This window comes from Erinaceus europaeus, chromosome X (genome assembly GCF_950295315.1).
Source record: "Erinaceus europaeus chromosome X, mEriEur2.1, whole genome shotgun sequence".
In the NCBI taxonomy this organism is placed as follows: Eukaryota; Metazoa; Chordata; class Mammalia; order Eulipotyphla; family Erinaceidae; genus Erinaceus; species Erinaceus europaeus.
The window spans coordinates 71276797-71304004 of record NC_080185.1 but is presented as its reverse complement, the minus strand read 5'-3'; the positions used below and the strand labels follow the sequence as shown (position 1 = coordinate 71304004).

The following is a 27208-nucleotide window of genomic DNA, read 5'->3' as shown; positions in this document are numbered from 1 at the left end:
CCCCCCAGGCGCCGCCTTGCGCTCCCGCCCTCAGTTACAAAGGTTCTCAGTTCCTTGCTGCGTGCGGGACGTGACAAATGCCAACTGCACGTCCCACCATCGCCATAGCGGACCGACAGCGCTGCTGAGCAATGGCAGCGCACCGCCTCCAAAGGGCGATGTCCAATGGCGGTGGATGTGCAGCGGCCAGGAAGAGGCGGGGCTTCAAGGCGGGCGAGGAACTAGCTAGGCTGCACGCGTCCAGCCTGCCTGATTTTTACCTCGCCGCCGTCTGAATCCTCGGCCTCTCGTGACGGTCATATTGCTAAGATGTCGCTTTCCAACAAGCTAACTCTGGATAAGCTGGACGTAAAGGGGAAGAGGGTCATCATGAGGTAATTCTGCAGGTCTGCCCATGAGTCCTCGGGGCATTGCTGCACGCTGGTGCCGAGTAATTTTCCTGTCCGCCCAACTTTGCATTAGGCCCCCGCTGGGCACCTAGAGCCCCCGGCTTGCAGGGCAAGGTTGCCCACACATGTGGGTGATGCTTTGGTAGGGTTTGAGGGTTCCTAGTCAAATGCCCCCTGCCCAGACAGAGAACCACATTTGGCCCTTTGGGTTGATCCATAGATTAAGGGCTCATATTGTTGGAGCTCATTTTGCCCTTAGCCCTGTTTCTGAGATGCGGTTCCGGCGCCTTCAACTCCCAGTTGGAGAGGTGGGACCTAATACTTACTGGGGAGATCCCTAGGCCCCAACGAAGAGACCTTGAAAGGTCATTTGGCTACTTTCCCTTCTCACATCAACCTAGACCATCCCAGACAGGAAAGAAACCGCCCACATTTTAAAGGTTCCCTTTACAAAAGTAAGTCTTTGTGGGGGAAATTTGATTTTGATGTTCAGTCCAACTTATCAATCCTTTGAGTGGTCGGGCCTCTTGGAAGTAGGCCATGTAGAGCTTACGTAACTGGCTTCCATTACCAATTCATTGCACTCTACGCCATGGGGTTTACACTAGGACTGACACATTCTGAGGAGTGGTAGAGAAGAACTGATTGCTCATCATTGCTGTTATCCAGGCTCACCCCTACAGTTGCCTAGAGAAGCAGATTAGATGTGGAAAGGATTTCCCATCACTTGAGTTTCTTGCTCCTATTTCTGACTCGGCTGCCAACATTTCTAGTATGGTTTATGGAGCTTCTACATTTGTTTTCATTTTGGTTTTTGTGGAATTTCTGCATTCCAGAAGTGAATTGTGTGGGTACAGTTCAGTATGTCATTGACAGACTTAACTTCTGGGGGGTAGAGAGTATAAAGGTTATGCAAAGAGAATCTCATGCCTGAGGCTCCAAAGTCCCAGTTCAGTCCCCCCACCCCCACAGCCGTAAATCAGAGCTGAACTGTGCTCTAAGATATACTTCTTACATCTTGATGGAATCCCAGCGTGGTGCGCTTGGGGTGGGGCATAAAACTGATAAGTTGTGTGTGTGCGTATGTGTGAGAGAGAGAGAGAAAGAGACAGAGACAGAGAACCGAAAAGTATCTCTCTGGCACATGTGATGCTGGGGATCAAATTCATGCTTTCAAGGGGTCCTCATGCTTTCGATCCTAACAATTTGCTTTATCTACTGCGCCACCTCCTGGCCTCCCTGCAGATAATCTTAAGGGAAGGCCATGAATCCCATGGAAAACAGGACGCATAAACAACTGGCATGTGGTACCTTTTATGTTTAAATTGTTTCCTTGTATCTCCATTGTCCTTGAAGATGACCTTTTCAGAGGCATATACCAGGTGAAAGATTAGGGATGGGGCATCATATTGATTACTTTCTGAAATTACAGTCTTGGCTTTTAGTCCTTGTTAATCATACCTTCTGCCCCATTGGTTTGAGTAATTGATTAGGCTGCCTGGGAAAGGGATTATAGCGGAAGTGCTTATCTTTTCTGCCTTTTGACCTCATATGTAATTTTTTTGCTCAAGAGCTCAAAGTTAATCACTTGGGTCAGGGCCCTCCCCCATGTTGGAAAACTGCTCTGAAATCACTCCGGGTGGCTTTTTTTTTATTTTATAAAATATATATTATTATATATTATTGTTATTGATATCGTTGTTGTTGGATAGGACAGAGAAATGGAGAGAGGAGGGGAAGACAGGGAGAGAGAAAGACACACCTATAGACCTGCTTTACCGCTTGTGAAGAGACTCCCCTGTAGGTGGGGAGCCGGGTCCTCAAACAGGGATTCTTACACCGGTCCTTGCGCTTAGTGCCACGTGCGCTTAACCCGCTGTACTACAGCCTCAGAATTGGGATTCTTTAGCCGGTCCTTGCACTTCCGCGCCACGTGCGCTTAACCTGCTGCGCTACCACCTGACTCTGGGTGGCATTTTCTTCCAGACCAAGAGACAGACAGGGAGAGATCTCATGTATGATGATAATTCTGACTCTCAAGGATCCCATTCTCAAGATTTTTACTTTATTTTTATGAGTTATAGATCAAGTCTACACAGCTCAACTCTCGCATTTTCGGTGCAGGTGATGGAATCTGGGGCCTCAGGATGTGGTCTACTGCTGAACTGTATACATGACCATCACAGTTTCTTTTAACACTTTAATCTTGAGATTTGAAATGATTGACTAATCCTATTTTACTAGTGCAAAATGACCTGTTCAAGGTCACTGAGCTTGCAAGTTGGTGTTAGATCCAGGACTAGAATTTGGGTCTCCTTGGCTGCCAGTCAGATCCTCTAAATACTCCAAAGCCAAGGACAGATTTATATAGATCTTCTATTGCTGAAAATTGCAATTAATAATTCAGAAATTCTGTTTACTTGGATAGGAAGTAATTTATTCTTTTTGAAGTAAGAATCATACTGTATTACTCTTTGGAAAAAAGCCTTGGCAGTCATTGCCAGCTCCAGGTTCCCTTCCTTCCTTCCTTCCTTCCTTCCTTCCTTCCTTCCTTTCTTTCTTTCTTTCTCTCTCTCTCTCTCTTTCTCTTTCTTTCTTTCTCTCTTTCAACCAGAGCATTGCTTAGCTGGCTGGGGGGAGGGGGTACTGAACCTGGAACTTCAAAGACTCTGGCATAAGAGTCTGTTTGCATAATCATTATGCCTTCTACCCCTACCCTCCAATTTCTTTTTGTTCTAAATGCTTTTATATGGTGGTTTCTGGTAGTGTTTTTGCAAAGGAAACCTCCAGAGTAGTGAGTCTTAACACTGATCTTTGAAAAGAGAGCTTTGGATATTTGCAGTCTTTTGGTACCTGATTTGAAGTGCCAAAAGAAGTTGATTTGTTTAGGGTACTTTAGATGGCCAGAAATCTGGGACTAGTTGATTAACAAGTTCCACCTCAGTTTTTTTTTTAATTGGACTCCAGTTGATTTTACAGCCCTATGAGTAAGCTTCCTGCTTATTTTTGCAATGTCATCTTCTGTCTTACTTTTCAGTCCTGCCTGTTTGCTGACTTTGAATCATTTCCGTTTTGCTTGCTCCCCTCCTTTTGTAATTTTGCTCACATCTCCCTCCCTCCTCGCTCTCTTTAACCTCACTGTTTTTGTTAACATGTTCTGACTTATTAGCATCTTCCTAGGTGTGGAAAAAGAAGAGAGGACAGACTGGAGTAGAGGGAGCAAAATCTCTATGAGAGCTATAAAACCCCTCATTTTCAGGTTGGGGAGTTACTAGCACGGTGGCTCATGCAACAGATTTTCATTCCTGAGGTTCAGTTCCCAGCAACACCATAGGCCAGAACTGAGCAGAGCTGTGGTCAACAAAAATCCCCAAACTTTAATTTTCTACTTAGAGACAGGGAAGCAATGGCGGGCGTGGTTCCCTTCAGAGCTTTTAATGGAACTGGACTCCTGAGATTTCAGGTTTATAACTTATTTTCATTCCAACTAAATCAATGGTTCTTTTCTTTCTTTTTTTTTTTTACCAGAGCACTGCTCAGGTCTGGCTTATGGTGGTGCAGGGGATTGAACCTGGGACTTGACAGAGCCTCATGCTTGAGAGTCTGTTTGCATAACCATTATGCTACCTACCCCCGCCCTAAATCAATGTTTCTGCTATATTAGAAACACAAGTGGTACACTCATGCACTAGCAGTGTATGAGTGACTTCATTCTCTTCATTCCTACCAGCATTTGGGGTTGCTATCATTTTTTCATTTCAGACATCCTGATAGGTGTGTAGTGATATTTCACTTTATATCTGAGGTAAAATTTGGACATATTTGGGGAAGATAGGAGGTACAGATTTTACAAGTACAGATTTAACAAGTGCAGTATATAGCCAAGAGTATTTTTTTTGTTGTTGTTGAGCCTTCAGAGGAGAAACTGAACAGCTGCTGAGAGTCTAGAAATGATGAGGTTAGGTAATCCACAGCCAGCTAGCAGAGTTTTAACAGCAAGCTATGACATGGCAGCTTAACTAGATGAGAGAGATTCCTGAGTGCATGCTTTAAAAAGTTTCGCTCCGTAAGAACTAGTAGTGGTTTCTTTTTTTTTTTTTTTTTTGCAGAACGCCCGGCCCCCCTAGTAGTGGTTTCTTGCCAGTAGACCTTTTGACTATGGACCTTCTGGGAGGCTGCGGGGAGGGTATGAATCTTTGGTAATGAGATATTCCACTCTTTCCACTCCCTTTGAAATGCCCTTTATGGCTGGCAAGGATCATGTTCAGGATATTTAAAGGTACTTAGGATCAGAATCAAGTAATCTGAAGTTAAACAGTATTTCTTTGTTCAGAAGTATACTGTATTTTTGCAGATTTTGTGCAATTAAAATGTGTGAATATGTAATTATTCCTCTCACCTACCTTTAGAAAGGTTGCTTTTTGCTAAGACAGATTGGACTACAAATTTAGGAGTATGGTGAATGGTTTATCTCCTTACTGGGTATAGGGTTTTGTAATCCCCCCCATCCCCCAAGCTTTATTTAGTCTTTGAAAGACTTGTAATACATGTAGCAGCAGTCCTTGAGTAGGTCATACCTTCCCTGTACTTAGTACTTAGTACTTAATGCTGTTTCTAGTAATGGTTGATCTGCCTCTTAGTTAACAGGATTATGTTTAGGAGAAGTATTAACATAAAATAGCTACCACTTTTATGTTACTTACCGTGTACCGAGTACTCTTCTAAACACTTAACAGATTGTCAACTCAGTTTAGTTCTCACAATAAGTATAAGGTAGGTAGATACTGTCAACTATTCTACAAATAAAGACTTCACTTAAAATTGTCTTGACAGATTCTTCCCATAGCTAACAAACTATCTTGACTCCTAATTTTGCTGATTATATTCAAGGTGAATTTTGAACTTCCAGTTTGTTTATAAACTTGCCAAAATTACTTGAATAATAATTACATGAGAATAACTGAGAATAATATTTTTTAGGAATTAAAAGCATAATCAAGGTACATTATAAATCGCTACATATATACTTTAATTGAAATGTAATTAGCACATAACATTGTGAAAGCTTAAATTGTTTTTTATTTATTTATTTATTTTTAACCAGAGCACTGCTCAGCTCTGGCTTATGGCGGTGCAGGGGATTGAACCTGGGACTTTGGAGCCTCAGGCATGAGAGTCTCTTTGCATAACCATTATTCTATCTACCCCTGCCCTTAAGTTGTTTTTTAAATACATTTGTATATTATAAGATAATTATTTATTGATAGTGTTAGCAAGGAAGTCTATCCTATCTCGTAATTAATTTTTTCTATAAGAACATTTTACACTGGTTTCGAATATTTAACAAAGTTGAAGTTGAAACTATTTCTCCTAATCATTGAGAGAACTATAAATTGATCAAAGCTCTGAACCCAGTACGTTTTTTTTGATAGGGTGGACTTCAATGTTCCTATGAAGAACAACCAGATAACAAACAACCAGAGGTAAGTTTCCTATCAAACATTGTATTAGGTTTAACATGTGCATGGATGTCGTGTGTTGGATGAAATGGTGTTCCTTTTTTTGCTGTAGAACTGTAGCAATGTAACCCTAGTAATCCTGGCAAGCCATATAATATTGGTCTTCTATGGTGGTGCACCTGGTTGAGTGCACATGTTACAATACACAAGGACCCCGGTTCAAGCCCCTGGTACCCACCTGCAGAGGGAAAGCTTTGAATATTGGTCTTCTATCAGCCTGCCCTGTGGTCTGCTTTCACATGAGAATATAGAAGTTAGAAAAACAACATCTGGAGGCAGGGCGGTAGATAGCATAATGATTATGTGAAGAGACTCTTATGCCTGGGGCTCTGAATTCTCCCCCCCCACACACCACCACAATAAGCCAGAGCTGTGCAGTGTTCTGGTGTTTCTGTGTCTTTCTCTGCATCTCTCTCAAAAATAAAATAAATAAAGTATTAAAAAAAACTTTTTTAAAAAAGCAACAACATCCTAACACAGTGATTGATCCCTTTAGTGCATCTTTTTTCAGTTTTGAGGAGTTTGGGGTTATGCACTTTATTATTATTTTTTATTTTTTTATTAATTTTATTTTTGAGAGAGATGCAGAGAGTGAGAGAAATACACACACAGAGAGAAATACCAGAGCACTGCTCAGCTCTGGCTTATGGTGCGGGGGATTGAACCTGGGACTTAGGAGCCTCAGGCATGAGAGTCTGTTTGCATTACCATTATGCTGTCTCCCCCGCCCTGGGGTTATGCACTTTAAATAGCAAAATAAAGAGCTGTGCAGGATAGGGGCCAGGCTGTGGCACACCTGGTTAAGCGCACACATTACAATGTGCAAGGACCCAGCGTTAAGCCCCCAGCCCCCACCTGCAGGGGGAAAGCGTCACAAGTGGTGAAGCAGGGCTGTAGGTGTCTTTCTTCCTCTCTATCTTCCCTTCCCCTCTCAATTTCTATCTGTCTTTATACAATAATAAATAAAACATAAAAAGAGCTGTGCAAGATAAAGATTTTAAAATATGAATTATAAGACTTGTATGTAGTTTTACAAGCTCCTTTTTCCAGATGGTCAGATAAAATCAACATTTTTTGAGAATTTTGATGTAAGGAGAGAATTTTAGAAGTAATATTTTAGACAATTTAGGCTGCTTCAAATGTCTTTGCACCTAGATTCAGGGGTAAACATTTTAACTGGTGGTACAACTGTTGCTTTTGACTAAATTGAAAATGGTTTTTATTTTAAAATTTAAGTGATGGACTTGACCTGGAAAGTTGCTTTCTACTGATATAGCTAATAGAACTACATGCAATTAAAAATTTCTAGCTGAGAGAAATGCAAATAAAGACAATGAGATACCACTTCACTCTTGTGAGAATGTCATGCATCAGAAAAGATAACAGCAACAAGTGCTAGAGAGATTGTGGGGACAAAGGAGCCCTCATGCACTGCTGGTGGAAATGTCAATAGGTCCAACCCCTGTGGAGAGCAGTGTGAAGAACTCTCAGAAGGTTAGAAATGGACCTTTCCTATGACCCTGGAATTCCTGTCCTGGGGATATATCCTAGGGAATCAAAAACACCCATCCAAAAAGATTTGTGTCTGGTATTTGCAGCACAATTTGTAATAGCCAAAACCTGAAAGCAATCTAGGTGTCCAACAACAGATGAGTGGCTGAGTAAGTTCTAGACTACTACTCAGCTATAAAAAAAATGGTGATTTCACTTCCTTCACCTCATCTTGGATGGAGCTTGAAAGAATCATGTTAAGTGAGATAAGTCAGAAAGAGAAGGATGAATATGGGATGATCTCACTCATAGGCAGAATTTGAAAAATAAGAACAGAAGGGAAATCAGCAGAACTTGGACTGGAGTTGGTGTATTACACCAAAGTAAAAGACCTGAGGGGGGAACCTCAGGTCCAGGAACATGATGACAGACCTAGAGGAGGTCTGTTATGTGGAAAACAAATGTTACACATGTATAAACTACTCTATGTTACACATGTACAAACTGTTGACTGTATTTTACTGTTGACCGTAAACCATTAATCCTCCAATAAAGAAAAAAATTCTACCTGACACATTAAAAAATTAAAGAGGTGAATGTGATTTTGATAATACATTTTGCTCAGTTTACCTCATAAGTATTTCGATATGTAGTCAAAATACTAGTCAGAGACATTTATCTTTTGTTTTATTAAGACTAAGATTTAGCTTATATTTTTATATTTAACAGGTGTGTGCTTACCGCACTGGAGAGTGCAGCTCTAGACCCAGAACATTTTTGATCTGGTCACAGACTGAGCATGTCATTCTGACAAAATAAAAATAAAAATGCATAAAAAACAATATATTACATCACAATAATAGGTCTTTGTATAAGTCATCTATAATCCTTGATTTTCAATATTTTCTACAGGATGAACAGAGGAACCATTACTAGCACAATATTTTATGGTTGTTTATTTTCAGAAATCCATGGGTTGATAACCAAATGAAGTATTAAAAATAATACAACCTACTGATAAAGGGATATCCCTGAACCGTTGATTTCTTTTTTATGTTTTTATTTTTTACTTATAAAAAGGAAACATTGACTAAACCATAGGATAAGAGGGGTACAACTCCACACAATTCTCACCACCAGAACTCTGTCTTTCTTTTTTTATTTAATTTTTTTTTTTTTTGCCTCCAGGGTTATTGCTGGGGCCCAGTGCCTGCACTAGGAATCGACTGCTCCTGGAGGTTTTTTTTCCTTTTGTTGCCCTTATTGTTTTATCATTTCTGTGGTTATTATTATTGTTGCTATTGATGTCATTGTTGTTGGATAGCACAGAGAAATGGAGAGAGGAGGGGAAGACGGGGGAGGGGGAGAAAGACAGACACCTGCAGACCTGCTTCACCACTTGTGAAGTGACACCCTCGCCTCCCGCAGTTCGGGAGCTGGGGGCTCAAACCAGGATCCTTGCACCAGTCCTTGTGATTTGCACCACGAGCACTTGACCCGCTGTGCTACCGCCCAACCCCCACCAACCATTGATTTCAGTGGGCAAACTTTATATAATAAAGTTGTTTTCATTTGGTATTAATGAGTTTTTCCCTCCTTTTATGATTTGGGGGCTTCACACATGCATGACTACCACTCCCAGGCCAGTTTTTTCATTCTTTTAAAAACTTCAGTTAGGTAGAAACAGAGGGAGATACCATAATACTACTCCACCATCCATGTAAGCTTCCCTCAGTATTATGCGTGCATGTAGTATTGGGGTTTGAACACAGGAATGTGCACATGGTATAGGGTATGCTCTTTTGGTACTAAGTGAGTTTTTACATCTGTTAAGTAGTGTAAGCTGTTTTGGAAAGATATATATATATATATGTGTGTGTGTATATATATGTATATATGTATGTATTCATATATATATTCGTATTTAGCACAGGAGTCTGAAACCTCTGAGTCCTTGTTGATCTGAGGTTGCAGTTCATGGCCACAGCTGGGAACATTGTAGGCTGTACTCATTTCAGGACCAGTCTTCCTTGAGTGGTAGAGTAGGCTGACTCAACCTCCCTTTGGAGAGGGGGGCCAATGTCCCTACTATTGCTGCTTTATATTGAGGACAAGTTTCCTGGTGCGGCCCACAAGAGCACTTATGAAGATGTTCTTGATGGAAGTGACCAGAGATGGTGTAGAGAGGAATCTAGAGGTCTAGGCCTATTATATCTATGTGGGAATCCAAGGATTCTGTAACTAGGACCCCAGATAATGGAATGATGGTGTTGTAGTGTCCAAAAAGGCCATAATTAAGTGAGCCAGTCTCTTGATCTTATCTAGCTGGAGAAATATTTCTAGGGGCTATGGTGCTTTCTCCTTTCCAAGATGGAACACACTGATTATGCTCCTTTATTCTGCAGTGAAAAATGCAGAAATTAATTGTGTTCCTATCTTTCTTGCTTAGGGAACCTATTAGAGATTTAGGCCCCAAGATTTTCATTGTTGAGCTGGCAGCTGGTGATCTAGGTACTCTATACCTAACAAGTACCACACACAGTTAGTCTGTTAGAAGGAAGCAGGTATTCAGGACAAATCACCTCATTTATTCAGACAGTTTAAGGATAGTAAATGAACCTCAGAGAATTGAGGGTCTACTTTGAAAGCCATTTCCAAGATACCAGCTGGGGACCAACATTGCAAGCATGTACTTTTAAAGATACCAGCTTTAGATTGTGGTGCTGTTTTGTACAAGGGGCTAAATATGAGACTGTATAATTCTAGGTGGTGATATTGCAATTAACTTTTGTCTTTGACTGTGATCTAGAGAACATCAGTGAGTTGCTATAGTGGAACTGAAGGAATTTGAACAAGAGATTTTTGTTTGTTTCATAAGACTGTTGATAGTGCTAAGGAAATAATAGCATAATGGTTATTCAAGTGTCTTTCATGCCTGAAGCTCCAAAGTCCCAGGTTCAATCCCCAGCACCACCATAAGCCAGAGCTGAACAGTGCTCTGGAGAAAAAAAACAAATGAAAAAAAAAAAGAACTATAAACAAAAATGTCCACTAATTCCTGGGAGTAATTGTTCACGATCTCTTGTCTTTTTTTCATTATAGGATCAAGGCAGCCATCCCAAGCATCAAATTCTGCTTGGACAATGGTGCCAAGTCAGTTGTTCTTATGAGCCACCTAGGCCGACCTGATGGTGTCCCTATGCCTGACAAGTACTCCTTGGGACCAGTTGCTGTAGAACTCAAATCTCTGCTGGGCAAGTAAGTGCCAGAATTGGGCCCTGATAGTTTCTGTGGCGTGAGATGTTATCAGTCATGCCCTTTTAACTTTTAGACTGCTCAAGCATCCCTATCTTGTATTCTCTCCAGGGATATTTTGTTCTTGAATGACTGTGTAGGCCCAGAAGTGGAGAAAGCTTGTGCTGATCCTGCTGCTGGATCTGTCATACTGCTGGAGAACCTCCGCTTTCATGTGGAGGAAGAAGGGAAGGGGAAAGATTCTTCTGGGAACAAGGTAGGATCTGTCATTTCAGTGGAACACTGGAACTGTAAGAGAAAGTGATAGAAGAATAGAGAAAGCTTATGTTCATTTTTCCTGAGACACCTTTTTATTGAAGTGTAATAAGTACTTAAAAATGCAAGATCTAGGAGTCGGGCAGTAGCACAGCGGGTTAAGCACAGGTGGCGCAAAGTGCAAGGACCAGAGTAAGAATCCCGGTTTGAGTCTCTTCACAATCTCTTCACAGGTGGTGCAGCAGATCTTCAGGTCTTTCTCTCCCCTTCTCTGTCTTCCCCATCTCTCCCCGTTTCTCTCTGTCCTATCCAACAATGACGATGTCAATAATAACTACAACAATAAAACAACAAAGGCAACAAAAAGGAATAAATAAATAAATATTTTAAAAAATTAAAAAATGGGGGTCGGGTGTTGGGTGGCGCAGTGGGTTAAGCGCATGTGGCACAAAGCGCAAGGACCGGCGTAAGGATCCCGGTTCGAGTCCCCACCTGCAGGGGAGTCGCTTCACGGGTGGCGAAGCAGGTCTGCAGGTGTCTATCTTTATCTCCCCCTCTCTGTCTTCCCCTCTTCTCTCCATTTCTCTCTGTCCTATCCAACAACGAACAACATCAACAATGGCAATAATAATAACCACAACGAGGCTACAACAATAAGGGCAACAAAAGGGGGAAAAAATGGCCTCCAGGAGCGGTGGATTCATGGTGCAGGCACCAAGCCCAGCAATAACCCTGGAGGAAAAAAAAATTAAAAAATATATAAAGATTTTATTTACTCATTAATGAGAGAAATGAGAGCCAGAGTATCAGTCTTGTCCATGCACTGCCAAGAACTCGGATCTCATGCTTGAGGGTTCAGCATTTTATCTTGGACAATTTATCCTTCAACAATTCTTATACTTTTATAACCATCTGTCTATATTTACATGTATTTGCCTTTTTTCCCCCTATGATCTTGCATTCTTTTCCTTTCTAAGTAACACCTACTATTTCTGAGTGTCCTTCCATTTTTCCTTTTCCCCTCTTCTCTCTTTGGGTCCTGTTGGGATTGGAGTTCAGAACCCTCTGGTCATCGTCCCCTAACACTTAGCCCTCCCTCTGGGAGTATGGACCAAAGATCTTTATGGGGTGCAGAAGGTGGGAGTTCTGGCTTCTGTAGTTGCTTCTCTGCTGGACATAAGTATGAACAGGTTGTCCATACCCCCAACCTGTTTCTATCTTTCCCTAGTGGAACAATTCTTAAATAGAGGGGTTATCTTATCTTTTAGGTAGAAGGTAAAATCAAAATTTCATGGACAGAGTAACTTGCCAAAGGTTGTACATTGAGCTAGTATAAAACATAGATCAGGAGTTGGGTGGTAGCACAGCGGATTAAGCGCAGGTGGCGCAAAGTCCAAGAACCAGCGTGAGGAACCTGGTTCGAGCCCCCAGCTTCCCACCTGCAGGGGAGTCGCTTCATAAGCAGTGAAGCAGGTCTGCAGGTGTCTGTCTTTCTCTCCCCCTCTGTGTCTTCCCCTCCTCTCTCCATTTCTCTCTGTCCTATCCAACAACAACGACATCAGTAACAACATTAATAACTACAACAAGAAAACAAGGGCAACAAAAGGGAGTACATAAATACATATTTTTAAAAAACATAGATCTAAAACTTAGATCTCCTGATATATAGGCAGTGTTTTCTTTTTTTCTTTCTTTTTTTCTTTTTTTGCCCAGGGTTATTGCTGGGGCTAGGTGCCTGCACCATGAATCCACTGCACTTGGAGGCCTTTTTTTCCCCCTTTGTTTGCCCTGTTGTTGTAGCCTTGTTGTAGTTATTGTTATTGTTGATGTCGCTCGTTGTTGGATAGGACAGAGAGAAATCGAGAGAGGAGGGGAAGACAGAGAGCGGGAAAGATAGACACCTGCAGACCTGCTTCACCGCCTGTGAAGTGACTCCCCTGCAGGTGGGGAGCTGGGGGCTTGAACCGGGATCCTTACACCAGTCCTTGCGCTACCGCCTGACCCCTGGCAGTGTTTTCTTTACTACATGTACCAGTCACTAGTGGCAGATTTTATTCCATTCTAGTGAGATTATGGGGGCTCTATGACATTTAATTTTGGCATTAGTATCTCTGCATTCTTTGAGTCATTAGAAGAATACCTTTTTGTGTGACAGGTTCCTCCCTTATATATAGGGAGTGGGCAGTGACTACAAAGAATACCTAATTTTTGCTGTGTACTCTTTTGTACCATATTCCCCTTCATCTGATTTGCTTCAAGTACATATTTTGCTTAGTCTCCTGCCAGAGACTCTGCTCTGCTCATCCTGTTACTCTGCTTTCTGTCTGCTTTGGGAGGAGTCTCCAGTGAGGTGACATCGTAAAATGCTATTTATTACTATTTTTGTTCCTCTCTCTTTTTTTTTTTTTTTTTGTGGAAGTATATTTGTTTTCTCAGATACCATACTTCCATGAGGGAATATAAAAATGCATCCTCCTATTAATATAAAATGTTGCTTAGGTTCTTTTTTGTTATGTTTCCACCTGCCTTCTCTGTCCTGGCCTGCCTTTATTGCTGTCATGAGCAATAGACATGCATTTCCCTTCACAGAGAGGCTTAGTAGCCAGCAGCTTGGATAAAAAGTAATCCTAAATTTTTTTAATTTTAATTTAATTTTATTTTATTTTCCCTCCAGGGTTATTGCTGGGCTCGGTGCCTGCACCATGAATCCACCGCTCCTGGAGGCCATTTTTTCCCCTTTTTGTTGCCCTAGTTGCAGCCTCGTTGCCGTTATTATTGCCATTGTTGACATTGCTTTGTTGACCTGCTTCACTGCTTATGAAGCGACTCCCCTGCAGGTGGGAAGCTGGGGGCTCGAACCAGGTTCCTCACGCTGGTTCTTGGACTTTGCGCCACCTGCGCTTAATCCGCTGTGCTACCACCCAACTCCTGATCTATGTTTTATACTAGCTCAATGTACAACCTTTGGCAAGTTACTCTGTCCATGAAATTTTGACAGAGAGAGAGGGGGAGAGAAAGATAGACACCTGCAGACCTGCTTCACCGCCCGTGAAGCGACTCCCCTGCAGGTGGGGAGCCGGGGGCTCGAACCGGGATCCTTACGCCGGTCCCTGCGCTTTGCGCCACGTGCGCTTAACCCACTGCACCACCGCCCGACCCCCTAATCCTAAATTTTATAAGGAGAATATGTTAAAATGAGAAAATAAGTCAAGATAAGGAAGGGAAGGATAATCAGAATCATTTTTAAAAAATATTTATAGAGACAGAGAGGTCCAGGTGGTGGCACACCTGGTTAAGTGCTCATACTACAGTGTAAAAGGACACAGGTTCAAGCCCCAGGTCCTCACTTGCAGGGGGAATGTTTTATGAGTGGTGAAGCAGTGCTGCAGGTGTGTCTCTCTTTCCCGCTCGCCTCAATTTCTCTGTGCCTATCGAATAATAAATAAATAAATAAATAAATATTTTAGGGGCTGGGTGGTGGTACACCAGGTTGAGCATACATGTTACAAAGCACAAAGACTTGGATCCCCCAGTCCCCACCTGCAGGGGGAAAGCTTAGCAGTGCTTCAGGTCTCTCCCCTCTCTGCCTTCCCCTCCCCTCTCAATTTCTGGCTGTCTATCCAGTGAATAAATAAAGATAATAATAATAATAATAATAATATAATAGACAGCCAGAAATCAAGAGGGAAGGAAGTAATAGAGAAAGAGAAAGACGGACAGCTGCAACACTGCTTCACTACTTGTGAAGCTTTACCCCTGCAGATGGGGACTGGGGGCTCAAAGATGGGTCCTTGTGCATTGTAACATATGCATTCAACCAGGTGCGCCACCACCCGGCCCTGATAATCAAAATCTTGTTCTAGGAGCTAGGGAGAAATGTATGGGTTGTGGCAGTTAAGTTAATGTGATATAGAAGTTAAGCCATGGTTCAAGATCATCTTCCATTTGAAATTTGAGAGAAGGTAAAGGAGAGAAGAAATAAGTAGACAGGATTGAAAGGCCTGGACTTTTTTTTTTATTAAATATTTATTTTTATTTTCCCTTTTGTTGCCCTTGTTTTATTGTTGTAGTTATTATTGTTGTTATTATTGCTGTCATTGTTGTTAGATAGGACAGAAAGAAATGGAGAGAGGAGAGGATGACAGAGAGGGAGATAAGACACCTGCAGACCTGCTTCACCTCTTGTGAAGTGACTCCCCTGCAGGTGGGTAGCTGGGGACTTGAACCGGGATCCTTACGCCGGTCCTTGTGCTTTGCGCCACCTGCGCTTAACCCGCTGCGTTACAGCCCGACTCCCCTGTCTACTTATTTCTTCTCTCCTTTACCTTCTCTCAAATTTCAAATGGAAGATGATCTTGAACCATGGCTTAACTTCTATATCACATTAACTTAACTGCCACAACCCATACATTTCTCCCTAGCTCCTAGAACAAGATTTTGATTATCAGGGCTGGGTGGTGGCGCACCTGGTTGAATGCATATGTTACAATGCACAAGGACCCATCTTTGAGCCCCCAGTCCCCATCTGCAGGTTCCAGCCCCCGGCTCCCCACATGCAGGGGAGTCACTTCACAGGTGGTGAAGCAGGTCTGCAGGTGTCTTTCTCTCCCTCTCTCTGTCTTCCCCTCCTCTCTCCATTTCTCTCTGTCCTATCCAACAATAATGACAATAATAACTACAACAGAAAGAAGAGCTCCTGTTTCTGATGTCCAAATCTGAATTGCTGAATTGTTATCTACCAACTAAGTGTCTATAGAGATAGCACTTGGTTTAAAATATTTTTAAAGTATCTTATGTATTTATTGTTTTTTGAAGGCTGTTTAATTAAAAAAAATTTTTTATTTACAGAAAGGAAACATTGACAAAACCATAGGATAAGAAGGGTACAACTTCGCACAGTGCCTACCACCAGACCTCCTCCGTATCCCATCCCCTCCCCTGATAGCTTTATCTTATTTATTTTTAACGAGCACTGCTCAACTCTGCTTTGTAGTGGTGCTGGGAATTGAACCTGAGATCTCAAAAACTGAGGCATTAAAGTCTTTTGTATAATCATTATGTTGTCTCCCCGGCCCAGTATGAAATTTTTTTACAGTTTTATTATTTTCTGTTTCTTTTTGTCTGCAGGTTAAAGCTGAGCCAGCCAAGATAGAAGCTTTCCGAGCATCACTTTCCAAGCTAGGTGATGTCTATGTTAATGATGCTTTTGGCACTGCTCATCGAGCCCACAGGTATCAACTATCTTCTTCAGTGTCAAATTGGAAGTACTAATACTCTGATCACCCAAGCTCTGGATTGCTTTTTGAGCTTTCTGTATCATATTGTGATTGCCTCCCTGCCCAAGCTTCTTTATGTAGTGGGAAGTACCAACTACTATAGTGACCCTTATACATAAAAAAAATATAAGATATAGGGGACCGGGTGGTAGCTTAGTGGGTTAAGCACACATGGCGCCATTGTTTATCATTACTGTTATTGCTGTCATTGTAGATATATTTTTTGTATGCATATAACTTTAATGGTGAAAAATAACTCAAAACTCCTGATATATAATATATTTTAAATATACATTTTCCCTTATAGTAATTTAAGCCCATGGAGGCTTTTATTTTTTCCTTTTTTGCTAGAGGGTGAAAGAAAGGAGAGAGACAGAGAGGATAGACACCTATCCACTGTTTGTAAAGCTTCTTCTGCCCTGTGTCGTCCCCGTCCCCCCCCCCCCCCCCCCCCCGTAGGCAGGGACTAACCTGGGTCTTTGTAAATGGTAATGTGTGCTCTGCCAGATAGGATGGAAGTATTTTGTGTAACTGATATGCTAATGCTACCTCCCCAGCCCCGCGGTTGTTGCTTTTTACTTGTTCCCCATTCACCTTGAATTATTAGTGAAAAATCGGTCGTACTTTATTTTTGTTGCAGTTGTGGGGTAAAAGCCATTTTCTCCTGGAATCTTAGAAACTATTTCAATGAGGAGACTGGACGAATTGGTAGAGATTAAGTGAACTCTTAATGTCTCTGATCTTTTCTAGCTCTATGGTGGGAGTCAATTTACCACAGAAGGCTGGGGGATTTTTGATGAAGAAGGAGTTAAATTACTTTGCCAAGGCCTTGGAGAGCCCAGAGCGACCCTTTTTGGCCATCCTAGGCGGGTATGAAGAACTCTTCAAGATCATTCTTTATGTATTTGCCTGGTAGTATGCTATAACTTAGTGGATAACGGAGGGTACAGAGGGGGAATATAAAGGGACTGTCTACACAAGTGTGGGTAGGCTTTAGGGAAACCCAAAAGGGACAGCACAGTAACCTGAAACTAGTAACAACCATCACTATCCCTCATACTGATGGGCCAGAGGAAGAAAATGTTTATCAGAATTAAGAGATGATAGTTGTTTAAGAAGGATTTCTGACAATAACATTGGTCAAGCAATATGTAGGGATAGTAATCTAGCAGGGGAGGAAGCTAGGGAAATCCTCTGATTTCCCTTCAGCCTCATACTGATAATTCTCCCCACTTTCAACTGACTGAAAACTTAATGGAATCCCAAAATAAGGGTTAAAAGATGGGTTAGGGAGGGAAGAAAATGGTTAGAGAAAGGTCAGCCATAGGCACTCATAATACTAATTACCAATTTTTGAAACACTTGAGCCTTCTAGATAGATAGCTAATGTGTAGTATGGACACCTTCATATAGGTTGAATATATTATTGAAACTCATTTCTTCAGGCAAATACTTTATCTTTTATATTTTTCTCCTATGGTGAAAGGTACTATGTGGATAGTGATATTCTAATTCTAGTGGTCTAGTTAAATATAGACGTTCCAGAAATGTTGATTAAGAGGTTAGGTAATTAAATTTTAGGTGAAAGAATAAGGGCAGGGAGCTGGGATTTGGCATGGCTTCTAGGTGTAGCAATCTCCTTATGATTAAAAGTTTCTTGCACTCAGCATTTCCCTATGAAAGCTGACTCTGGAATTGGGTATCAGTTTCAGGCAACATAGCTGCTCTTAAGGTTTAATGAGCCCAGATTAGCTTTCTAAAAATAATTCAGTTGGGTACAGGTTTTAATAACTATCTTGAAAGTTGCCCCTCTTGTGGTCTGGGTTATAAAGGTCAGATTCTGATCTTTCCTTCCTGGAAAATAATTTTTGAGCTGTGTTATTTGAAATGTTAAGAGTAAATGATACCTAGTAGTCATGGTTAGCTTTTAACCTGAAATAACTCTTTTGGGGAAGTTGAGAAAATCACTAACACAACAACACAACAAACACACTAACACAACAAAAACCAGTTGTCAGAATAGCTCACCCAGATAGTGTACTTGCTTTACCATGGGCATGACCCAAGTTCAAGCCCAGCACCTACCGCGTGGATGTAAACTGTAGTGATATGTTTTACCCTTTCTCTCAGTCTGAAAAAGTTGGTCCAGAAAGGTCTTCCCCTTTCTGTCTTCCCCTCCTCTCTCCATTTCTCTATGTCCTATTCAACAACAGTGACAACAATAGCAATAATAACAATAATGATGATAAACAACAAGGGCAACAAAAGGGGGAAAAATTAAAAAATTATGATAGATTGTGGGAGGAGAGAAAACCAGAGCATCACTCTGGCATAGGTGAATCCCAGGATCAAACTCATGCTTGAGGGGAGGGTCCAACAGTTAATCTACTATGCCATCTTCTGGGTCAATTCATTACATTGTTTCAACAACTGACATATCTTTTAATCAAACTCTTTCATCTCTTTACTAATACTTGAACATCAGAAGTATTTTGAGAAAAAAAATCTTATGAGAGAGATCAGATCACTACTCTTTAATGCAGTGCTAGGGATTGAACCCACAGCCTCATGCATGTGAGGCATATTCTCTACTGCTGAATTACTGCCCCAGCCCTTTGGAGTATTTTAAAGAAAGCCTAAACATAATCGTGTGGTTGATAAGGATATTTTTGATAAAAATAATAACCCCAATATTATACCAACCAATTTAGCAATTTTGTTACCCGCCTTGTGTTTCTTTTCATGACTGGATGGTTAAAGTCCTATGCACTGTATTTAGTTGTTAGTTATTTTTATTTTTCCCCTTCTGGTGGATTAAAAAAAGCCCCGAGGTATTTAAACTGTAGAATATCACCCACTTTTAAGAAGAGGCCAAGTCCCCTTTTTTCCCTTTCCTTCTTTTATTTCTTTTTTCCTTTTACTTGTTTATTTATTCCCTTTTGTTGCACTTGTTTTTTATTGTTGTTGTTATTGATGTCATTGTTGTTGGATAGGACAGAGAGAAATGGAGAGAGGAGGGGAAGACAGAGAGGAGGAGAGAAAGATAGACACCTGCAGACCTGCTTCACTGCTTGTGAAGCGACTCCCCTGCAGGTGGGGAGCTGGTGTCTTGAACCGGGATCCTTAAGCCGGTCCTTGCACTTTGTGCCACCTGCGCTTAACCTGCTGCGCTACTGCCCGACTCCCTATTTTTATTTTTTTTAAATAATTTATTTATTCATGAGAAAGATAGGAGGAGAGAAAGAATCAGCTTTGGTACATGTGCTGCCAGGGATTGAACTCTGGATCTCACGGTTGTGAATTCAGTGCTTTATCCACTGTATCACCTCCTGGATCACCAGTCTTTTCCAATAGTATGTGCAGTCCCACTGCTTTCAGGCTACCTTATTTTCATTCTTTTAATTTTAGGTGTATATAAATAGAGACTATGTGGAGCTTTTCTCAGTGTCAGGGCTTGAACCTAGAGCTTCTTGCATAAGGTGCATGCCCTATCCCATAAAATAAAATAGGGATCATTTTGCCACCTATTCATTTTGAATCTCCATTTCACAAATTCTGTCATAGGGTTTAGGGTATCTCTTACTGGGTAGACATTATCTTATTTATTGAATAAAAATGGAAGCAGGCCCAAGGAGATTTATTCACTACAGTCTGACTTAGATATATGGGAATGTTTATAGAAGGAAAATTATTATATGAGAGATTTAAAAGGTTATTCTTCATGTGAGTTTGTTTTTATTTGGATCTTTTATTTTTTCTCTCACAGGGAGCTGAAAGCTATTTGTATGTTTTGTTTTATTTCCCTCATTAGAATATAAACTCCAGGGTGGGGGTATAGCATAATGGTTATGCAAAGAGACTTTCATGCCTGAGGCTCTCAAGTCCCAGGTTCAATCCCCCACACTGCCATAAACCAGAGCTGGGCAGTGCTCTGGTTAATATATATATATATCCAAAGTGGTAGGGATATTTATTTTGCCCATTGATGTTTCTGTTTCTAAAAAATGTTTTTTATTATCTTTATTTTGTTTGATAGAAACAGCCAGAAAACAAGAGAGAATGGGGTGAAAGAGAAGGAGATAGGGTGGTTGGGAGGTGGCGTTGTGGATAAAGCATTGGATTCTCAAGTATGAGGTCCTGAGTTCAATTCCCGGCAGCACATGTACCAAAGTGATGTCTGGTTCTCTCTGTCTCTCTCTCTCTCTTTATCTTCATGAATAAATAAAAATCTTTAAAAAAGAGAGAGAGAGGAGAGAGGCAGAGAGACACCTGCAACACTACTTCACTATGCAAAGATTTCCCCTTGCAGGTGGGGACCAGGGACTTGAACCCTGGTCCTTGTGTACTGCAATGCGGGTGCTCAACCAGGTGCGTCACCACCTGGCCCCAACCCCCCACTGATGTTTCTCAGTGAACTGGAACAGCACTTGTCATGGAAAGCTGCTCAATAAATGTGCTGAATTAAGTGGTCCAGTGGAATAATAAATGTCAGTAGATCAAATGTCTCTTCCACTGACTATTATCCTCCCCCCCCGTATCCATTTACTTGGTGTATAATATGATTCCTGTTCTAGAGTTAGGACAGTTCTATGTGGACTCAGTGGGTCTCATAATTAGTCTTATATTTTATTTATTCATTTTAATGAGAGACAGAAAGAGAGACTAGCACATTGCTCAGCTCTTATGTTGGTGCTGGAGACTAAACTTGGGACCTTAGAACCTCAGGCATGAAAGTCTTGCATAACCAGCCCCCTATAATTAGTTTTATTCAGACATCATTAACAATATCCACTCTGTGATCTATTTTTGACCTTTTGACTGCATGGGGTTGGGGGAGAGGCAGAAACGGGGCAACATGATCCTATTTAAAACCTGGGCTTTTTTCCTCCTCTTCCATCTCCTCCATAGAAGAGCACTGCTCAACTCTGGCTTATGGTGGTACTGGGGATTAAACCTGGGGTATCTAGGGCCTCAAGCATGCAAGTCTTTTTTTCATAACCATTAAGCTATCTTCCAGCCCTAAAACTTAGGCTTTCTTTAGACAAGAGTAGGTAGGTCTTCTGAGTACTTAATGGTTTTGAGACAAACCTTACAAGGATTTCTTAGAAATGATTTGGACTTTTGGTTAATAGCACGAAGTTAAGCAATACATTTTTTTTCTGTTCCCGTGCCTTGATAACTCAGACTGTGTAGATTCATTTCCTTAATCTATTGATCTTTTGGTGATGACTCATATTTTTCTTTCTAGAGCTAAAGTTGCAGATAAGATCCAGCTGATCAATAATATGTTGGACAAAGTCAATGAGATGATTATTGGTGGTGGAATGGCTTTTACCTTCCTTAAGGTGCTGAACAACATGGAGGTAGGAAACCATTACCGAGTGAATATAAAATAGCTCTCTCATGATAAAAGATAGATTATGTAATTAAAAAAAAGAGAGAAATCACCTGATATGAGCACTAAAAGCTCTACCATTTTTTATTTTTGGCATGTTTTTTTCCTTCTTTTGCCTTTCCATTGTTCTTTTATACTGTATATTGTTCCAGTGCACTTTGTGAGGTAATCATGTTCTTGGTATAGTAGCTGATATTCATTATCTTGGCTATCCTGTGTAGATTGGCACTTCCTTGTTTGATGAAGAGGGAGCCAAGATTGTCAAAGACCTGATGTCCAAAGCTGAGAAGAATGGTGTGAAGATTACCTTGCCTGTTGACTTTGTCATTGCTGACAAGTTTGATGAGAATGCCAAGACTGGTCAAGCTGTTGTAGCTTCTGGTATACCTGCTGGTTGGATGGTGAGTCACTTTGGGTACATAGTAGTATGAGTGAACACAAAATATTTGGTATTGATTAATTATTTTTTATATTTATTTATTATATTCCCTTTTGTTGCCCTTGTTTTATTGTTGTAGTTATTATTGTTGTCATTGTTGGATAGGACAGAGAGAAATGGAGAGGGGAGGGGGAAGACAGAGAGAGGGAGAGAAAGATAGACACCTGCAGACCTGTTTCACCGCTTGTGAAGCAACACCCCTGCAGGTGGGGAGTCAGGGCTTGAACCAGGATCCTTATGCGGGTCCTTGTGCTTAGCGCCACCTGTGCTTAACCCGCTGTGCTACAGCCCGACTCCCTATTTTTTATATTTATTCCCTTGTTTTATTGACCTTGTTTTATTATTGTAGTTATTGTTATTGATGTTGTCATTATTGGATAGGACAGAGAAATGGAGAGAGGAGGGGAAGACAGTGAGGGGGAGAGAAAGACACCTGCTTCACTGCCTGTGAAGCAACGTCTCTGCAGGTGGGGAGCCAGGGGCTTGAACCGGGATCCTTACTCGGGTCCTTGTGCTTTGCCATGTGCTTTAACCTGCTGTGCTACCGCCCGACTCACCCCATTCATCATTTTAAGTGGCCTGGGACGTGGCACAGTGGATAAAGCGTTAAATGCCCTGAGTTTGATCCCTGGTGTTGCATTGCAGAGTGATGCTCTGATTCTCTCTCCTTCTTTCTCATAAAATAAATAAATTTAAACAAACAAAAAAGCAACAACAAAACAGCAGGCCTTTTAAAAGAATCTCTACAGACCTCTGTCAGAGAAGGCCTCGACTGTTCTGTGAGGCTTTCCTTGGGGGAGAAAGCATAGGGGAAAGCAGTGGTGTTGGATTGCTGCTGTCTTCATTAGTAATGTATGGGCAGGTCTATTTTTGTTTACTTAATATACATCTATTAGATGTATATTAAGTATTTATGTTCTGGGCATGTGCTATGTACTTTCATAGTTTGGGATGTTACAAGAAACCTTTTAAGAAATCTTTCTTTACTATTAAAATACTAAGGTGGGTGTCGGCGGTAGCGCAGCGGGTTAAGCGCACATGGCGCAAAGCACAAGGACCGTCATAAGGATCTCAGTTCGAGCCCCCAGCTCCCCACCTGCAAGGGGAGAAGCAGTGAAGGAGGTCTGTGGGTGTCTGTCTCTTTACCCCTCTCTGTCTTCTCCTCTCTCTTTCCTATCCAACAACAATGACAACAAAAATAACTACAACAGTAAAACAAGGACAACAAAAGGGAATAAAATAAGGGATAAGAGGGATAGCGAAAGATAGACATCTGCAGACCAGTTCACTGCTCAGGAAGCTTCTCCCCTGCAGGTGGGGAGCGGGAACGGGAGCTTGAACCCTGGGTCCTTGGTAATATGCACTCAACCAGGCGTACCACTCTCCCTCCTTTTCCCTCCCTTCGATCCTTCCTTTTTTTCTGGACCAGTGCCCAGTTTTGGCTTATGGTGGTGCAGGAGATTGAACCTGGGATGTTGGAACCTTAGGCATAGCCATTATGTTATCTCTCACTCTTCTGTTTGGCGTGTTTACTCAAGTCTCCCAGAGTGTCATCCCAAGAGCTGTAGCATCAACATGCTTTTGTAATATGTTTAAAATTGCAAAATCGTCGGCTACGTGGTGGCACACCTAGTTGAACACACGTATTACAGTGTGCAAAGATCTGAGTTCAAGCTTTCAGCCGCCATATGTGGGGTGGGACACACACACACACACACACACACACAAAGCAGTACTGCAGGTGTCTTCTTTCTCCTCCATTCCCTCTCGGTTTCCGTCTCTATCCAAAATAAATATTTTTAAAAATCTTTAAAAAAAATACAGGGAGTCGGGGGAGTCGGGCGGTAGCGCAGCGGGTTAAGCGCAGGTGGCGTTAAGCACAAGGACCAGCGGAAGGATCCCGGTTCGAGCCCTCGGCTCCCCACCTGCAGGGGAGTCACTTCACAGGCAGTGAAGCAGGTCTGCAGGTGTCTGTCTTTCTCTCTCCCTCTCTGTCTTCCCCTCCTCTCTCCATTTCTCTCTGTCCTATCCAACAACAATGACATCAATAATAACTACAACAACAAAACAACAAGGGCAACAAAAGGAATAAGAAAAGAAAAATACAGGGAGTCGGGCGATAGCGCAGCGAAGAAATCGCATGTGGGGCTAAGCTGCAAGGACCGCCTTAAGGACCCCGGTTCTAACCCCCAGCTCCTCACCTGCAGGGGAGTCACTTCTCAGGCCGTGAAGCAGGTCTGCAGGCGTCTTATCTTTCTCTCCCCCTCTCTGCCTTCCCCTCCTCTCTCCATTTCTCTCTGTCCTGTACAACAACGACATGAATAACAATAACTACAACAATAAAAAACAAGGACAACAAAAGGGAATAAATAAATAAATAAATAAATATAAAAAAATAAATACAATTTTTTAAAATGCAAATTCCTGGACCTGAGAGGGTAGATAGCATAATGGTTATTGTTGTTTTTGCTGGGCTGGCTTCGCGGGCGGGAGACAGAGACGGCCAGAGACTCATGGCTGAGCTGAGAACGCAGTTCAATCTTTATTTACGAGTGGGGGAGTAGTTCAAAAAACTAATCTCTTCTAATCACAACCCAATTCTGTCCTCCATCTCTCTCCTCCAACGGAAGAGTCAGGAACAGGGAAATACATACTATAGGGGGCGGGGAGAAGGATGAAGTGCAATCAGCGATGACTAAACCAAATGTCCCAGAGGCGGGGGTGGGGTGGGGGGGAAGGGGGGGAAAGACCAAACCAATATCCCGGAGGCAGGGGGTTGCCCAGCCAACAGTGGACGTGCAAACAGAACACATAGCAAGCAACACAAGCGAACCCAATGTGATGATAAAACAGAAGACTTCACAAGCAGAATCCAGAAGCATACCAACAGGTTATGTAGAAAGACTCTCATGCCTGGGGCTCCAAAATCCTAGGTTCAATCCCCCATACCACCATAAGTCAGAGCTGAGCAGTGCTCAGGTTAAAAAAAAAAAGTAATAAAACAAATTCCTGGACCTTACTGCAAATCTACTGAGTCAGAAACTTTGATATTGGTGTCCAGCAGTTTGTGCCTGAAGAAGTCTTCCTGATGATTCTGACGCACACCAAAGTTTGAGGGCCATTGGTCTAGTCTTTTTTTCAACTTTGGCACTTTGACATCTCAGGTTGTTTATGTTAGGGAGAGCTATTTACCTATAGGATGTACAGGGCATTCTTGGCCATTAGTTGCCAGTAGCACCCCTTCTCCCCTACAAACACATTTGTGACAACCAAAAATGTTTCCACAAATTACTATGCCATAAAGGTTTTCCTTAAGGCTTGATTTTCCATAAAAAGGCATGGACAGGAGACTGAGTAATTTTTGTTTCTTGAACAAACATTGAATTCTGGTCTTTGTGAAGATGATAGCTGTTCCTCCAACTGGCTTTTTGTAGTTCATCCTTTCTTTTTAACTTTACCCTTTAGGGCTTGGACTGTGGTCCTGAGAGCAGCAAGAAATACGCTGAAGCTGTCTCTCGGGCTAAGCAGATTGTGTGGAATGGACCTGTTGGTGTATTTGAATGGGATGCATTTGCTCGTGGAACCAAAGCCCTCATGGATGAGGTGGTAAATGCCACTTCCAGGGGTTGCATTACCATTATAGGTAAGGTGTTCCATATAAAGCAGAATTCTCATCAGTGAAAAGTAGAGAGTGGTTAATTTTCCTAGGCTTATGGACACTGGATGAATGTTGAGAACTAAATGGTCATATAATTCATGGTTAAGCCTCTTAATGAGATGGAGTTTTTATAATTAATCAGTTATCTTTGGGGCTTGAGAGCATCATACAGTCTTGTGGTCTGATGACAACCCTTATTTTTCTCCCTTGGCTTTCATTCAACAGGGGGTGGAGATACTGCCACTTGCTGTGCCAAATGGAACACTGAGGATAAAGTCAGCCATGTGAGCACTGGAGGTGGAGCCAGTTTAGAACTCCTGGAAGGTAAGGTGGTTCTCTCTCTCTCTCTCTCTCTTTCTCTCTCTGTGTGTTTAAGGTTCTCTGTGGGAAGGAAGGGGGTTTTGCAGTGAGAGGTGTGTAGAATGGTGTGTAAAAGGTAGTTTTGTCATTAGCCGTCATTATTAGTTGGGAAATACAAATGGATGAACTTTTAAAAAATTATTTTAATTTATTTATTATTAGAAAGAGATAGGGAGGAATTGAGAGGGAAGTGGGAGATAGAGAAGGAAAGAAACAGACACCCGCATCCCACTTGGGAAGCTTCCCCCCTCCAGGTGGGGACCAGGGACTTGAACTCTAGTCCCTGTGCACTGTAACATGTGCACTAAACCAGGTGTGCCACTGTCTGGCCCCCAAATGGAGGAACTTAAAAATAAGGCTATCGTGGTCCAGGAGGTGGCGCAGTGATAAAGCTTTGGAATCTCAAGTATGAGGTCCCGAGTTCGATCCCTGGCTGCACATGTGCCAGAGTGAGGTCTGGTTCTTTTTCTCTCCTCCTATCTTTCTCATAATGAATAAAATAAAAAAAATAATAAAGCTATCTTCCATTTGAGGTGGGGAGTTGCAGGTAAGACTTGTTTTCGAAGAGTTTATACTTGACTAGACTTGGGACCTTAATTCATGTTACCCAACTACTGGCCATGGATCCTAAGAAAGGTTAACTTGTTCTTGTGAAGTTAGAAGAGGGAGAGATCTGTCATTGTGGGTCCTATAGTAATGTTGTCTATGTTGTGTTTTCTCAAAAACAGGTAAAGTCCTTCCTGGGGTGGATGCTCTCAGCAGTGTTTAGTATTTTCTTGCCTTTTTGTTCCTGTGCACGACCCCAAGGTCAGCTTAGAGCTTTCCACGTCTCTACATGGCACTAGCTACAATCCCCACCCCCATGTCAAGAGATGCAGCACAAGTAACCTTAAACATTTGCACACATCTCAGCTCATCTTTTTACTGCATTTTGGATTTGTCAACATTAAAGATCCCATTTGAAAGTATTAGTGACATTGTGCCTCCTAGATTGCGTGTGTTAATATTTTGCCTGTCTTAAAGTGAGCTGTGGCTGTGTGTTTTTATAGTGGCTTATTCTGATCAGTTTTATCTACTTAGCATGGAAACAAGGTTAAATTACAATTGAACGGAGTAAGAAATACCAACTTGGTTACCTGTTAAATAATAAAACTATCCATTGAAATCGGAA

General features: G+C 41.8%; 1 protein-coding gene across 1 annotated transcript; it reads left to right on the top strand.

Moving 5' to 3' along the window:
* Positions 1 to 209: 209 nt before the first annotated feature.
* On the top strand, positions 210 to 27208 carry PGK1 (phosphoglycerate kinase 1). The gene is made up of 11 exons (XM_007534343.3): positions 210 to 374; positions 5822 to 5872; positions 10502 to 10657; positions 10766 to 10910; positions 16037 to 16140; positions 16936 to 17055; positions 21434 to 21548; positions 21802 to 21981; positions 25485 to 25662; positions 25903 to 26001; positions 26766 to 27208. The coding sequence occupies exons 1-11, from the start codon at positions 310 to 312 to the stop codon at positions 26804 to 26806; spliced, it is 1254 nt and encodes a 417-aa protein (XP_007534405.1). The 5' UTR covers positions 210 to 309; the 3' UTR covers positions 26807 to 27208.

What these genes read in the sequence shown, in the direction of transcription:
- PGK1 (XM_007534343.3), top strand. Translation starts at nt 310, where the DNA reads ATGTCGCTTTCCAACAAGCTAACTCTGGATAAGCTGGACGTAAAGGGG. An exon ending in CTCAAATCTCTGCTGGGCAA is followed by an intron (nt 10,658 to 10,765) that starts GTAAGTGCCAGA and finishes TATTCTCTCCAG; the next exon opens with GGATATTTTGTTCTTGAATG. An exon ending in GGGTTGCATTACCATTATAG is followed by an intron (nt 25,663 to 25,902) that starts GTAAGGTGTTCC and finishes TTCATTCAACAG; the next exon opens with GGGGTGGAGATACTGCCACT.